Source organism: Clytia hemisphaerica, unplaced genomic scaffold (assembly GCF_902728285.1).
Source record: "Clytia hemisphaerica strain Z4C2 unplaced genomic scaffold, Clytia hemisphaerica genome assembly, whole genome shotgun sequence".
NCBI lineage: Eukaryota > Metazoa > Cnidaria > Hydrozoa > Leptothecata > Clytiidae > Clytia > Clytia hemisphaerica.
In genome coordinates this window covers 2,149,263-2,164,040 of record NW_027103770.1, presented here as the reverse complement: position 1 = coordinate 2,164,040, position 14,778 = coordinate 2,149,263, and the positions used below count along the sequence as shown (strand labels likewise).

At 34.9% G+C, this 14,778-nt stretch overlaps 2 protein-coding genes across 2 annotated transcripts; both read right to left on the bottom strand.

Annotated features, from left to right (window-relative positions):
* Positions 1-4,190: 4,190 nt before the first annotated feature.
* Positions 4,191-12,945, bottom strand: LOC136805951 (mitochondrial import receptor subunit TOM70-like). Its single transcript, XM_067062543.1, has 13 exons — positions 12,576-12,945; positions 11,720-11,893; positions 11,505-11,541; positions 10,658-10,747; positions 10,083-10,192; positions 9,202-9,265; positions 8,779-8,904; positions 8,224-8,351; positions 7,715-7,849; positions 7,133-7,357; positions 6,540-6,637; positions 5,904-6,026; positions 4,191-5,395 (listed from the first exon to the last, which is right to left on the bottom strand). The coding sequence occupies exons 1-13, from the start codon at positions 12,885-12,887 to the stop codon at positions 5,230-5,232; spliced, it is 1,788 nt and encodes a 595-aa protein (XP_066918644.1). The 5' UTR covers positions 12,888-12,945; the 3' UTR covers positions 4,191-5,229.
* Positions 12,946-13,052: 107 nt separating this feature from the next.
* LOC136806004 (guanine nucleotide-binding protein subunit beta-like protein 1) lies at positions 13,053-13,565 on the bottom strand. The gene has a single exon (XM_067062585.1). The coding sequence runs from the start codon at positions 13,563-13,565 to the stop codon at positions 13,053-13,055; it is 513 nt and encodes a 170-aa protein (XP_066918686.1).
* Positions 13,566-14,778: the final 1,213 nt, after the last annotated feature.

Below are 14,778 nucleotides of genomic sequence, written 5' to 3'. Positions count from 1 at the left end.
TTAGTAGGAGGGGCAGAAGGGGGAGGGAGGTTAAAAAATTCATCAAAAAAATTGAGAAGGGATTTCATTCTAAACAGTACATAGGGAAGGAAGTGAAAAAATGGGTTGACAACCTCATGCTACATGTCAGGATTAAAAATAAAAAATTTGTTTTAAAGTATAAAAGACAGACAAAAGGCTTGTTTTCCTTTTATACATGTTAAAGTCAATCAATGCAATTTCCTTTCCATAAAAAGAAAAGAAAAATTTTTTTATGACAAGTTCATTCATATTTTTTTGTGACAAGAAACGACCGACGATTGTTTTATATAACGGAAAACGACGAATGTTATCGTTTCTCGAAATTTAATAACGACGAAAATAAAGCCCTTTTTAGACGTTGTTGCGAGAAATCATTAATCAGTGTAAAGTCGAAAAATTTTAAGATAGAATTTCCATAATCCGAACTCCGAATACCCTAATCTAGAAGAAGAAGTTTCTTGTCCGGTGGTAAACTTAAAATTATTCGTATTTGGCAGAACAAGATTTTTCGTTCTACAAAGTGTCCCATAAAAATACCCCAAACTAGCCTCACAATAGATTCCATTGTTTAAAACAGGGTTTGGGAGTTTTTATAGAAGGCTCTGCACATCAAAAATTGAGAGGCCACAGGCTGAGCAAAAAAACGAAAACGTATCACATATTGTTAAGAAGGCTAAAAAGATTTTTCAGTCTCCACGCTAGCATCAGGGCTGCATGGAACTTTTTAGCCGCAACTCATCCTAACAATCTAACGTGTAAGCCATGCTTTAAAGAATCTCAAATTTTTCTTTTCCCTAACTGAATGTTCATATATAATACATTGACGTACGCGTATCCTTCCTGAACAAGTATTGTTTAACATAAAAAGCTTGTACAACGGTCTATCGACGGCCCGGCCGGTTATTTTAAAAGCATATTTTTTACACAACTGAAGCGAGAATGAATGAACTTTCAGCTGATTTCCTTTAAAAGGGAAACCCGTGTACGGAACGGAGAGGAAAGAAATTATTGATAGTCTACCATCAGCGTTATATCGCATTACATAATTTTTCTTATAAGAATCAGTAAATTTGCATTAGAGTCTCGGCAGTTCTTATTTTTCTTACGTTTCTTCAGGCTAAGATTTTTTGTTGTTAATATTATTACTCTGCCTGCGCACTTATTGACAAAAAAAATTGTTAATCAGTTTTTTCTCCTTTATCGATTTTCAAAAAGAAGCTCAATCAAAATTAAGCCTCGCGTGCTTATAAAAAATCGTATATAAGAACAACATGACCTACTTATTACTTAATATTTTCTGTTTTTGGTTAGGTATGTGTTTATTTGATAAGACAATATCACTGAATTTCTTTTTCCGCCTTTTGGTTTTGTCACGTGCAGGGGTAATAAAGTTGAAAACATTATTTAGTATCAGAAACGCCCTATTTTCGTATGTAAAATAAACCCTATGAACCTCATAAAACAAACTATTTGAGACTGTTCCCTCATTAGGTAAAAAAGTTCCGATGCTGAATTTTATTTCTCCCTGAGAGTAAGAGCTTGAAATGTCAGACATAAAAAAAATACTGTTGACTCTCTCTAATTCGATCTTCAAGTAAAACAACAATTCTATTCGAATTAGAGAAAAATTCCAATTACAGAGTGTAATTTTAACCACTGAGGGGACCAATATTTTTATTACAAAAATATTCGAATAAACGAGATTCGAATTAGAGAGAGAGTCAGTCTCCTGTGTAAGGCATTTGAAATATTCCGAAATTCAAGAAATTCCCTCTTCCCTATTCTGATGCAACGTAACATTGAAACTTGCTTTTATAAAAAAAGAGTCAGAAAAACACGCCTACTAAAAATAAGTTGAAAGAAGAAAGTCTTTTAATTTTGTTTTGGGTATTAATGGTATTTCTAAACCTCTTAACATATCAACAAGACCACCCCTTATCCGCTTAGAAATGACTTAAACACTCTGTAAGGACTGTAAGAACCTTTTTGATTGATGTTTTGAACAGCTCTTTTTACATGGCCTGTATTTATCAATACATTTTTCATGGTAATATGTGTATTTAAAGATCATACGTTCATCCTGTACTTTTTACAAATAATTTCGACATACCCGGATATTTGTTGCCTTTCTTGATGTGATTATTGCCGATAAAAGCTTTTTATATAAGAAAAACTGAAAAATTCATCAAAATATAAGAACAATTTTTTTAAAAACAATTTGCAACTCAGAATTTTAGAAATTAATGAATAATTACTGATTTTCAGTCCTTTTTAAGTAAAGAAACTAAGCCTTCGTATTACTTAGTTGGGTGACAGGTGACTCGAACAGCAGGGTGGGCTTACTTCTTGCCTTGGTCACAGTTTGGAAATTGAGCTACCCCAGAAAAAATTAGCAAAAAGTGATAGGGGGATCATTATTTGGACCAAACTTGCACATACATTCTTGTTAATTAAAAAAGCTAGCCTTTAAAAAGATGTAATAGTTGCTATAGGAATGTGTTAAGACCGTTGAGGTGGCTTCTCGACCCCGGCCAAACAAAATCTTTGATCAGGAGTTCTACCCATATTAAGTAGCGTTACCCTTTGAGTACCAGTTTTCTAAGAGCAACGATTAAAGATGGCGGTTATAACAGTCAGTTCAAGACCTTCGATGAGAGGAGTAAGGCTCAAGAAATGAGTCACTCGTGTTCAGACCGGTATCTCGAGATGATGTGTTGTTTGAAAGATGAATGATGTAAATTTGACATGAAGATGTCAATGAAGTTTAATGGAATATTTTGACATCTAGTCAGGCCAGTTCATTAAGAACTTTTTCAAATAAAGACGAGAGAGAGAGGTATGAAAAAGTCATCTATGTGCCAATTTGGAAAGCTATTCGTATCTACACGTTTTTTTTTATACAAGGAACACGTTTATAAGGAACTCGAGGCTGAAAATGGTCCAAAAAATAAGGAATTGTTTAGGAACTGCTCAGGCTGAGAATAAGAAAACAAGTTTTAAGGAACAGTAAGAGATGGTTATCCAAACTTAGCAGCTATGTAAATAAGGAACTTTGAGGCTTAAATTCTCTGTAAAAATAAGGAACTCCAGGCTCAGAGCAAAGTTAAGGTTCCTTATAAAAATAAAACATGTATACTGTCAAAACTGCATTATAGTAATTTCCTTGGTTATAGACATGTCAAGGTAGGCTTAGATAGTTTATAAACGTAGCCTCGTGTTTAATGGGCGTAAAAGGGAGGGGAGGGAAGGGCGGACGGGTATCAAAAAGAGCACTCATCCACAAATCGGCTGTTCCATAAAATTTCCATACAGGGGGTGGACGAACCTTTTCAAGTCGAAACAAATTTCTCGGAAATGTGTGGATAACCCCTGGAAAGCGGCAAAATTTGCAAATAGACCCTTGAAAAAAAAATTATTTCCATGCTTTAAAGAAAGGGTGGACGAACTAAAATCAGTCGTTTACCCCCTGGAAATCTAAGAATAACTTTTTACCTCCTGAAAAAAGAAATAGACCCCTGGAAATTCTTCTCGTATTATCCCCTGGAAATACTCGTCCACCCCCATATTGTTATTAAATGGAATGGCCCATTGTGGGGAGGGGATAGGGCCTCTTGTGATGGAATAATGATTATGAGATTATTTTGGCCCAAATTTGCCCAAAAACATTTTTTTTGATAATCGGGCTCTGTCACATTCGAAGGTTTACAATTATGCATCTTTGTGCAAAATATCATAAAGAATGAAAGAGCCAATCTCTGTGCTTATAACAAAATATAGAATTTGGCCAGTTTTTCTGTAAGAACACGCCGAACAACCAAAATTTCCTGTCTAAACACACATATTCGTCAAAAGTAAGCCCTCATGAGCAAAAAAACATCTATCTCATAAAAAAATTGAGTAATTTGATTAAGAACATTGATGTATGCTTATTAATAGTGATTCTTATAGATAAACATGCGTTTTTTGAGCCAACAAAATTTTTTTGCATAAATCTGCTTGAGCCATCTTTTACCAATGATGGTACCCTACTTTCATGCAAAAAATCAGAAAAAATTAATGATCCAAAAAACCCGTTTTTTAGCCGTTTTTTGGCCCAAATTTGACCAAAGTTTTTTTTTCGAAAATCGGGCTCCGTCCGGGGTAGGTCCAAAAAAGATATACTGAAAATCTTCACTTTTGTTAACTATTATATTCCTTTAGTTTTATCGTACTTTTTTATTGAAAATGCGTATTTTTCAAGAAGGAAAAAAAATTAATACTTTTTATGTATAAAAAAATTATCTACCTATAATAATAAAGTCCATCTATAGAAGCAAAAAAAATTACGTAAAAAATTAAAATAAGGAGCCGGCGCGGATGTACATAATACCTTAACAATGAGCTAAAATAAGGACCTTTTTACACAGCGGAAAGAACGGTATGGGACGGTATACATGAGATTATAACATTGTGGAAACAACGGCGACTGAGACTAGAGAATTAGAAAATTAGATAAGACCAGACTCCTAATTTGCTGCTAGAATTGTTCACGCCGAAACGATGAAGAATAGAAATGCCGGTATAGCTACCACAGATCTTGAATGGAAATGGAATAAGCACTGGACCCCTCAAAGGACTTAATGTGACGCATAAAAAACAGAAGAATCTTCAAGAGACTGACAATTGGTTCGTTTCTCCAACAGAGCGGAGCGATAAGTTATGAGAATACAAATCTCCAGCGTAACAGTCATTAGAAAGTTTTAGGTATCTACCCATTTTAGGACGGCGGTCTGAATAATTGACTATCGGGAGAAACACGCAGTTCTCGCAACATTGAGGATGGAAAAAGTGCTTATTAAAAGTCGTCCTAAGTTAGTCAGGATCTTCGTTGCGGGAAAAGCGCCATATAATAGTAATCGATTAAATAGCCGATTGAATCGAAAGACTCCCATATCTAAAATATCTAATTTTCAATCAGAGGTTCACACGACGATTATTCCTTTATAGCAAAAAAATTATCACCATGCTTTATGTAACCATTCCTGAAATGAAGCATAATGTAATGTTCATCTACCTTTTTGCTGGATATCTAAAAGCGGTAGATCTCCATTGCAAAGTTTAGCTGCAGCTAAGACTATATGCCACGTATAAAAATAAAGTCTTTGAATTGAAAAGATCTTACTTTCAGCTCGGTACACAATTGTTTGTAGTAGACGTTGGTCCTTCCCATTACATCATTCCCGGCATCTTGGGAAGTGTGATACCGTACAGTTTGGTAACTTTACTTTGTGCTTTGGCCGCTTCCATTAATGAAAAAGTGTTTGCCATTTCAGCTTCTGTTCGCACCAAGTCTACAGCTCTTCCGAATAGTCTGATTGCTTCTTCGTTGTTGCCCCTGTGGAAATAAAAGTAGTGGTAGTATAGTGGTGAGTTGGAACAAGTTCATCGGTGAAAGGCAATGAAGGCTTATTAAGGTCCCTGATTGAAGTTTGCCATTGATATTTCACTCTGTTGAAAGAGGCCAGTTCTCATAGTGCACTATTTCACAAATATATAAATAAAGCGTAGCGCTCTAGGCATGGTGCTAGGACAGTACCCAGACATAATCAACAGGGGGAGGGACAAGTGTTAAATGCCAGGTGAAGTCGAAAGCCCTTCTAATGTCAATCAAAACAAAGGAGTGCTATACAAAAATACGACTCAATTTTATATATTTAAAGTGATAGACAGTGGTTAATTTTTTACAATTGAATGACTATAAAATGTTTCCTTGAGCATTTCCATCCTTTACAAAAAAATTCAGGTTCGTGTTTCACACTCGTCCAAAGACAATAACGTTTAACTGTGGCAAATAAAAAAACTTCCTTACATATTACAAATACAGTACAACCAAGATTCCTTACCTTTGAACTTCGAGAGTAGCCAGTGTTTCGAAAGCAAAGTCACATTTATCATCTAAGCGGACAGCTTCTTTGATAAGTTTGATGGCACCTTCTGTGTCTTGTTTCCACTGTAGTAACAGTAGACTGAAAAAAAAAGTCAGTTAACCATCTCAGTTAAACCTCATCCGGTCTCCACTTTGGCGCAAAATGGGCGACAGTTTTTTCTTAACCTTTATTGCCTGAAAAAAAGATTAGGTCATAAAAAAGTTTCGCGCGAACAAAAAAAAATTGAAGGAAGTTCTACTTTTTTCATCCGTTACGTCAATTTCGACCAATGGAATTGCTTCATTTTTCAAACGACCAATCGCCTTACAAGAAAAACGTCAAAAAGTTTTCGCTCGTTTCGCGCGAAAGTGGAGTCCGGCCTTTACTTTTTTAAACAAAATCAGAGAGCCCTGAAGGGTAAGTCTTTGGATGATGATACCAAAGGAAAGCATAGCAAAAACTTTCAATACTAGACAAACTATGCAAGAAAATCATCAAAATAGCCATTTTCAAATGTGATTTTCAAATATAAGGACTTGGCACCACAATTTTCTTTTGAGGTATAATCAAAAGCCTTCAATAGTGGAAGAATAAAAAGCAATTTTGACTTACGCTTTGTAAACATAAGTTGTAGGATTTTCAGGTGCCATCGAAATTGCTTTCTCTAATTTTTCTAGAGCTGGTTCTAGTTTTTGTTGATCTTGTAAGAGCTTTAAAGAAAGGGAGATTTGATTGGTTAAAACTCAAGATATAACTCAGGGATACCCCAATCTCATTAAGCTTCAAATATTTGACAGCAAACTTATTTCATGTATTAAACAGAATGAGGCCGGAACCAAGAAAGGGGAAATGAAATGTAAGGCATTAAGGCACAATATGATTTCATTGAAAGTGCAATATCATTGTTCAAAGTCGAACTTCCATACCAGACGATTATCAGACCATGTTCGCACGTGACGGTTCCGTCAACGCTCCGAAACAGAACCGTCACGTGCGAACATGGTCTGAGTTTTACAGGACACATTCAATGGTGAAAGTGAAAACTAAAATCTCAATTCCATCCATTTCTTAGCGTTTCAGTGTCTTCTTTGCACCATGGTCACACTTGACACTTTCGCCTAGATTCAGCAAATTTAGTTGAATCTAGAGACGAAAATCTAAAAGCGACGAAACAAAAATTATATTTAAAGCACCGTAGCATATACCTGTCCGTGCAGACTCCATGCTTCAGGACAATTTGGGAACAATCGGGTGGTTTCTTCTAGCACCGCGTCTGCTTCTTTCATCATTGTTGGTGACATTGCCTGCATGGCTTGTTTACAAATACAATATCCCAGTTGCAGGCGTGGAGCAACAAAGTTTTTGTCTAGTTCGATTGTCTTCTCGAACTCGTTGCGACCTTCCTGTAATCTTTCCGTCAAGAAGTATAACTATTGAAAGAAGAAAGGAATCAATAATTGAAAATCCCGCAAAGGTGTCAAAGTTCCTTTAGATAACAGTGACGAATTCATATAAAATTTAGATTCCTATAATTGTTATAATTGACGAATATAATAAGAAGAGCCATGAATGAACAAATAGTTGTTCTGGTCAAAACCAGAATTTGACTGCTTTTGTGACTCCTTTAAAAACATTTTGAATCTATTGAATCTGATATAACTCGAATAAAATCCACTCAAAAATCATCAAAATCCATTCAACATCAATACCAGCTGACGCACAACACCGTTTCAACTTTTTCTGCACGTTATGAATGTTAGCAATGAAATGAAATGAAATGAACATACTTGTCCACGATGGTGGTGAATGTTTGGGTTGTCTTCATCGATGGCAATGGCTTTGTCGAAATCTGCAAAACAACCTTTATCGTCCGCTTGCTGCATCTTAAGACTACCACGTTTAATCAACGCGTCAATTTTGAACTGAAAATTACGAGAACGATTAAAGAACAAATGAAAATCTAGAGGTGGCGCAACAATGGACTTCATTTTTCCTTCTTTGCCTTTTTAATTATCTAATGATGGAAGCGGCGTTCTTAAGTGAATCTGGTTTTTGTATGACACAAGGATCACTGGGGTCTATATAAAAAGGATTGTAGCGACTTTGTCACCGTTAAACATTGCACGATTTTGAATGAAGATTGTTTTAAACATTTTAAATAAAAACAGTCCATTATTGGAGTAGTGGGAAAACTATGCTCGGCCTGTAGTTCAATTATTAGTGTCCTCATTGAGCATATTGAAAGTTCAAGGTGTAAAGTTTAAAACTTCACATTTCAAAGTCAAAGTTCACGTACTTTTTTATTTTCCTCCGAATCGTCTAGCTCGATGACAGCGTCGAAATCTGTAACTGCTTTTTCAATATCTGACATCAGTGTGTATAAGGTTGCCCGTAGTAACAAGCACCTATTCTTGTATGGACCAACTAGAATGTGAAATAAAAATAAAAATGGAGGTGTTATATTATAGATATTTTGTATGAGAAAACAAAAAGTAAAAATTACAATATGCTACCAAAGGCTTTGCCAGGGTTTCTTGTTGCAAATGCCTCAAAGTGGGGCAGCAAAATTTCAGAATCGAAAGAATCATCCCCAAGAAAACGTACTACTTCTAGCTTGAGTGACTTCAAAATGAACTCGTTCCAAATGTAGGGAAACTCTTATATATACTAGGCGCCAATGAAATTTTGACTGAATTATTCTTGTGCTGTCCCAATTTGAGGCGTTAGCATTCACTTTGGAAAAATCTCAGAGCAAGGGCGTAAAAATTGTAGCTTGGGCGGTTCCACTTCCACCACAAAAAGTGAGACGATTTAATAATATTGATTGACGAAGTTTTACAAAATGACTCACGGCCGTCGATTTCTTGTGTACATAACATGATGACGTTATCGTAGTCTTTATTCTTCATTTTGGTGGAAATCTCTTCGTATTTTGTCTTTCCTTTATCTTCCTCTGCTACATTGATCGCAAATAAATCTATGAAGAAGGGCAACTCAGATTTGTAACATATATTTACTAACATCCTTTTCTGCTACGTGGAAAAGGACCAAAAGTGTGTAATGTCAGACAAACTATCTGGCTGATTTTAACACTACGTTTACAAGCTTAGGTTCCGTTTATCCTTCCGAAAAAAAACTAATATTTATCTGCTGGTGTATATTGACCACTTTCAATGATGAAAAATGATGAAAAGTAGTGAAAAATTCAAACTGTTCACAGACTTCACAATAATTTTTGTGGATCTGGTTTTTTAGTTAAGAACGTTGGGCCTACCTTCATTAAAAGAATCTAAATATGATCTGACAAACGTTGCTGATGGAAGTATCCTTGGGCGTGCCTGAAATGGTAAAAAGATTTAAAAATTCAAATCCAGTTTTTTTTAGTTAAGTCATGACTATAAGAACATTGACAAGGCAAAATACCAACAAGTACACCAAATTAACACCGTGCCTCTTACCAGAATTTACATGAAGAGATTTGGCCCGACTTTGAATGATGTCCTCACAAAAGGTAAAATCGTGGGAGCCCAACCCTCTTGAGGTGATAAAAATTGCTGATCACTCTATACTTAAGCTTTCCTTCAAATTATGTAGTTTTATTTAGTTTTTTGAAATTAATTAAAGGGAAGAAAATCTTGGATTTCACCGAAATGTCCTATAATCCTATCATTCATGAAATCGAAAGTGAGGTGAATACTTGAAATCATCTAATCTGTTATCCTTGGTAATTTACTCAAAGCAAAGTGTGCAGAGGTGTCCAGCCCCCACCCAGCTAAATTCTAGAAACATAGCCCCCACCTTCACAAAGCAAAATATCAAAGAAATTTTGCATACAAATTCTTGATAAATTTATTGCGGAGCAGGCAAAAACTTTTTCAAGACCTTCCCCACAGTATAGATTTTTAACATGATTTAAAATATCTTCAACCTATCAGCTCTGCCCCCAGTTCTATTACACAACACTCAGCCCCCCCCCTAGCAAGCTAGCCCCAGTATTTTTTGAAAAATACAGCCCCCAATCAAGCAAAATTGGTTTAGCCCCCTCCCTAAGCTCAGGGAAGGGGTGCATTCTATGCAAAGATGGCCCATGTATTTCGAAAGAAACTTTAAAGAATGATTTCATCCACAAGAGTTTGTTTCCTGAAAGTAGCATACCTTGAAGTGGGCTTCAGCTAATTCTTTGCCGAACGTTTTGAGAATCCTGTCAGCTAGGATCATGTTGTTCTGGTTGGAAAATCCTTCTAATAAACATACTGCAGTGATGTCTAAAAATATCAAAGGGTTTTTAAATGTATCCTTGATGTAAGTGAATCAGTTTTTGCCCATCGTCGTTCATATGACTAAAGGATAATCTCAAAACTTACTTACTTACTAAACCTTACAAAATTTAAAGTTTTACTGTGGTGATCATCTTTGAGATTGAGATTGAGATTGCCCTTTTTTCATGTAGAGGAATAGTCAATGTTTTTTATATGACAAAAAAGCCAATCTCAAAAGCAGAACAGAATTGCAAGATTTCTAATTTTCCAAGACACTTATTTTGAGATTGAACCTTTTAGTCATGTGGACGACGCCGGATGTAAACATACTATATCGTAAAATTTTGGTTTCTTTGATGATAATGGCTATAAATATCAAATTCTCTCTGTTTTTAAGTAGCTAGAGTATGGCCATTAAACAACAAACTACTTGGTCCGGAATAACCAATGACCAAACTTTAATATCAATACCTTCTAAAGCAAGCCGTTTCTCGTTGGTAACATCGTGTGCTTTGGCTCTTCGTGCTAACGCTTTTGCGTATTTTGGATTCAGACTGATGGCTGAAATCAAAAAAATAGAAATGTATCTAAAAAGTCTATGTTAACTAAGGAGTTTCAGTTTTTCTGGTTCCTACTATCATGATTAATTAAAAAACAAAAGGGCATATTGTTTTCTTAAAATAAATTTTCTGAAGAAAATTTTCCATATAAGTTGAAGAATTTTTCTATGTATTTTTGTATTTTTGGAGAAAGATTTGCATGTATTTTTGAAGGAGAGTTTCTATTTATTTCTTTAAAAATCTTCATTTCTTTTGTAAGCAGTTTCCATGTAGTATGTATGAAGAAAATACTCCATACCTCTTCGAAGGAAAATTTGCCGTTTGTAAAGCGAGTCTTAAGCTTTCCATGTATTTGTATTTTTGAAAGTATACTTTCTCAAAGAAGCTTTCAATTAATATTTTTGAAAGAAACTTTTTGTGTACATACAGTGGAAACTCCATAACTCGAGCATCTTTAACTCGAAGACCTCATTAGCTCGAACAAGTTTTCTTGTCCCTTTAAAGTTAATTTCCTAAACTCGAACAAATTCGTGTTCCTTGTGCGTGTTTGAGTTATTGAGATTCAACTGTATATATAAAAGGTTAAAAACGTCCTTGTATAAGATTTGTTAAAAAATGTATTTTTGAATGAAACTTGCGGTTTTTTTTTAAGAAACAATTTTTTCTAAAAGAAAATAATCCATGTAATTTGGAAGAAAATTTCTAAGTACTATTGAAGGAAGCTTTCTTAGGGAAATAAATCAACAGCTTTAGCATACCTTTCGTTGTGTCAACAATGACTTCTTTCCATTTTTTCTATAAAAGAGTTTCAAAAAGATGAGACAATATACAGGTTTGCCTGACCTGCAAGTTTTAAGTTTTTTTTTAGATATTTAATTTAGTTCTTTTACCCTCAAAATACCTTGATGAATTCAAAAATAAGCTTTCTTTGTTTGAAGATCAACAAGTCCCTGCAATGAGTAAATCATCTTACTAATTGTTCATGTGCTGCAGCTCTGTTTTGGTAATAAGTCGACATCTCCAGTGGTTGATCAGTGGGACAATGTTCAATGGCTTTTGTATAGCATTCAATGGCTTGATCAAAACGACCAGCTTTGAAGTATTTGTTTCCTTTCCCTTTTGCTCCTTCGGCCTTTTCAAGCGGTGTCTATTGAAAAATAAAATTCATTAGTTGATTTATCAAGTAACTTAGATTGAGCGGAATATTAAGTATAACTTTAATATCCTTTTTTTCTTCTAATATCTTTCATTAACCTTTCTTTAATCTTGCAAGAATTGAAATGATTTATAAATCTGCCTTCAAACAATTCTTGAAATGGGGAAAACCCAACTTTTTTTTAGCAGGACAACACATCACATATTTTGCAAGGAAAATAGATCCTATGCCCTAGTGTTCTCAGAATGGTGGAAGAATCCTAGCTAAAAATTTTCAAAAGAACAAAGAATTTAAAACAACTTTCCTTGGGAAATACAGAGTCTTAAAATCTAAGAATCTATATTTTGCAGGAACTGATATATTTCAAGGAATACTGGTATTTTACTAGGAAAATTAAAGAAGCATTTTTAACAAGGAAATGGATAGGCTTATGTGTTCAAAATTGCTTGTAAGGACACATATTGTGCAAGGAAAATTCTAGAGCTTGATTTTTGCAAGCAAAAATAAATGTACTTTACAAGAAAAATTGAATACATTTTATTGTTTTCAGCAAGGAAAATTTGAGAACACCCATTTCGCCATTTGGCAAGGAATATCAAAAGAAATATGTATTTTGTATTATGTATTATGATTAGTAATACAGAAAAATCAAATGAATTTGAAACAAATTTACCCTAGTGTCTTCTTCCACAGTTTCTTGCTTTCCCTTATCACTTTCCATTGGGGCCACTACTGCCACAGGTGCTCCTTCCCCTCCATCAGTAGCATCTTTAGCGTCATCATCTGATTTGGTATAATAGTAATAAAGACCACCAGCTACGCAAAGCGTGGCTACAGGAACACCGACATACAAAGCAAGGTCTTTGGCAGACAGACTTGGTTTCTCAACTGCTTCAGCAACTGGTGGAACAGGTACTGGCGGAGTTGCAACTGGTGGTGCAGCTAATTTTGGTGCTGGGACAGAGAATCCAGTTGGAAGTGGCATTCTTTTTTGTTTTTCTTTTTTATACCTAAAAAAATAAAAGACTGGTTATGATAATAAACATTACCAAAAACAAGAAAAACTGCGTAACCTTATTATCAAAATTTATTCATATCCATCAAATAAATTCAGACATTTGATCTATATTTTATATATTACAGCTAACTATCAAGTGTACACATCCCATATGCTTATCTTTCCATCTTTGCTTCCAACAATTGCTTTATTATTCTCATCGAAAGCTAAACAGTTGATAGTTTCTGAGTGATATTTCAAAACAGCTAACAATTTCATATTTTTCCAGTTATATATTCGAACTTTACCATCCCAACCGCCGATAAAAACTAGTTTGTTGTCATTTCGTAATTTCACTGCTGAGGACCCCTTATATTGGGTATCAATGCTCTGCAACAGCTCCATTTTTGTAAAGTTTTCTTCAACCTTGATTACTTTTATATTGTTTGTAGCAGAAGTTGCTAACAGCTTCATTGTAAAATAATCAAAACATAATGCCATAATTGGATCATCAAAAAGTTTTATTGAGTATAATACTGATCTTTTCTCCACATCCCAAAGGAGGACGCTCCCATCTTCATATCCAGCAATTAGCACAAAATTGTTATCCAAGGCTAACAGCTCCATTTGCATTATCATTCCTTTGTTTTCATCCAGTTGTAACATTTTACTACAACTATTTGGAAAATCCTTTATGCTTATGTTAGACTTCTCTCCTGGCACAGCTATCCAAAATTTGTTTGGTTCATTTTGTATTGTGCTTATTGGACAGAAGCCCACAGCTGGAGAACGCCATGTGTCTACATGGTCTGACAATATTGTGTCTTCCATAAATCTTAATTTCCAGAATGTGACTTCTCCAGAGCGGTTGTGTGTGATTAAAAATATTTCATTGTTGTCATATTGTATAACTTTCAAGTGTAAAATACTTGTTACACCTGCCTGAAGTTCTGTTATAGGCCTTTGTGTTGTTTGGTTCCAAAATATAACCTTCCCAGTTGCAGACCCTGAGATAATTGTTTTGCAATGTTGATAATAATGCAGAGAACTGATATCATCGTTTCGACTCCTTAAAACAAAGACAGGGTCAGGGTCAGCATTATAGGCTTTGTTTGTTGATGTGAGGTACATTCCAAATAAGCCATAAACAATGCAATTATTAATACCTTAAAAAATAAACACAGGTATGAAACTTTTTATGGTCATCACAAATTTTTCATCCATGCAAAATTTTCACCTCCGCATGAGGGAAAGTCTTCATCAAGTTATAGTCAATTGGCTAGGCAACCTACAGTTTTCAGTTTTTCTAATCATGATAAGAGATTTACTGACAATTCCAGGCTTACCTTGCAATGATTTTCAAAATTTTGAAATATATAGATAGAAATATTTTCTGATGCCAGCCTGGAAAATTGCACTTAAAGAAAATTTTTGCTTATAGAGCACATGGGTATTATTTCTGTTTCTGAAAATACTAGCCAATTTTCTCACCAGGGCCAGTTAAAATTTCCCAACATTACTTAAAACCCTTGCCTTGTATAATTGAGGAAAATTTATTATAAGTGAAACACATTTTGATTTTTGCTAGAACACCTTAAATTGGTAAAAAATTGTGGAATGGTCCAAGGCAGTGTAATTGAGGCTTGAATTTGTCAAAAAATGCGTTTTGTTTCGTAACTAGGCTGCCATATAGTAGAAGGGAATTAGGTTATGACCGGAAAAAAATACATATAAAGCTGAAATTTTGCACAGAGTTAGGGGAAGGTCTTGGGAACCTCCAATTAAAACCCCCCACCTTCAGCACCTTGGCGTCACGAGCTATGACGTCATAATCCATAATGGCTGCGATAAAATTTGTCCAAATTTCAAGTTGTTCAAA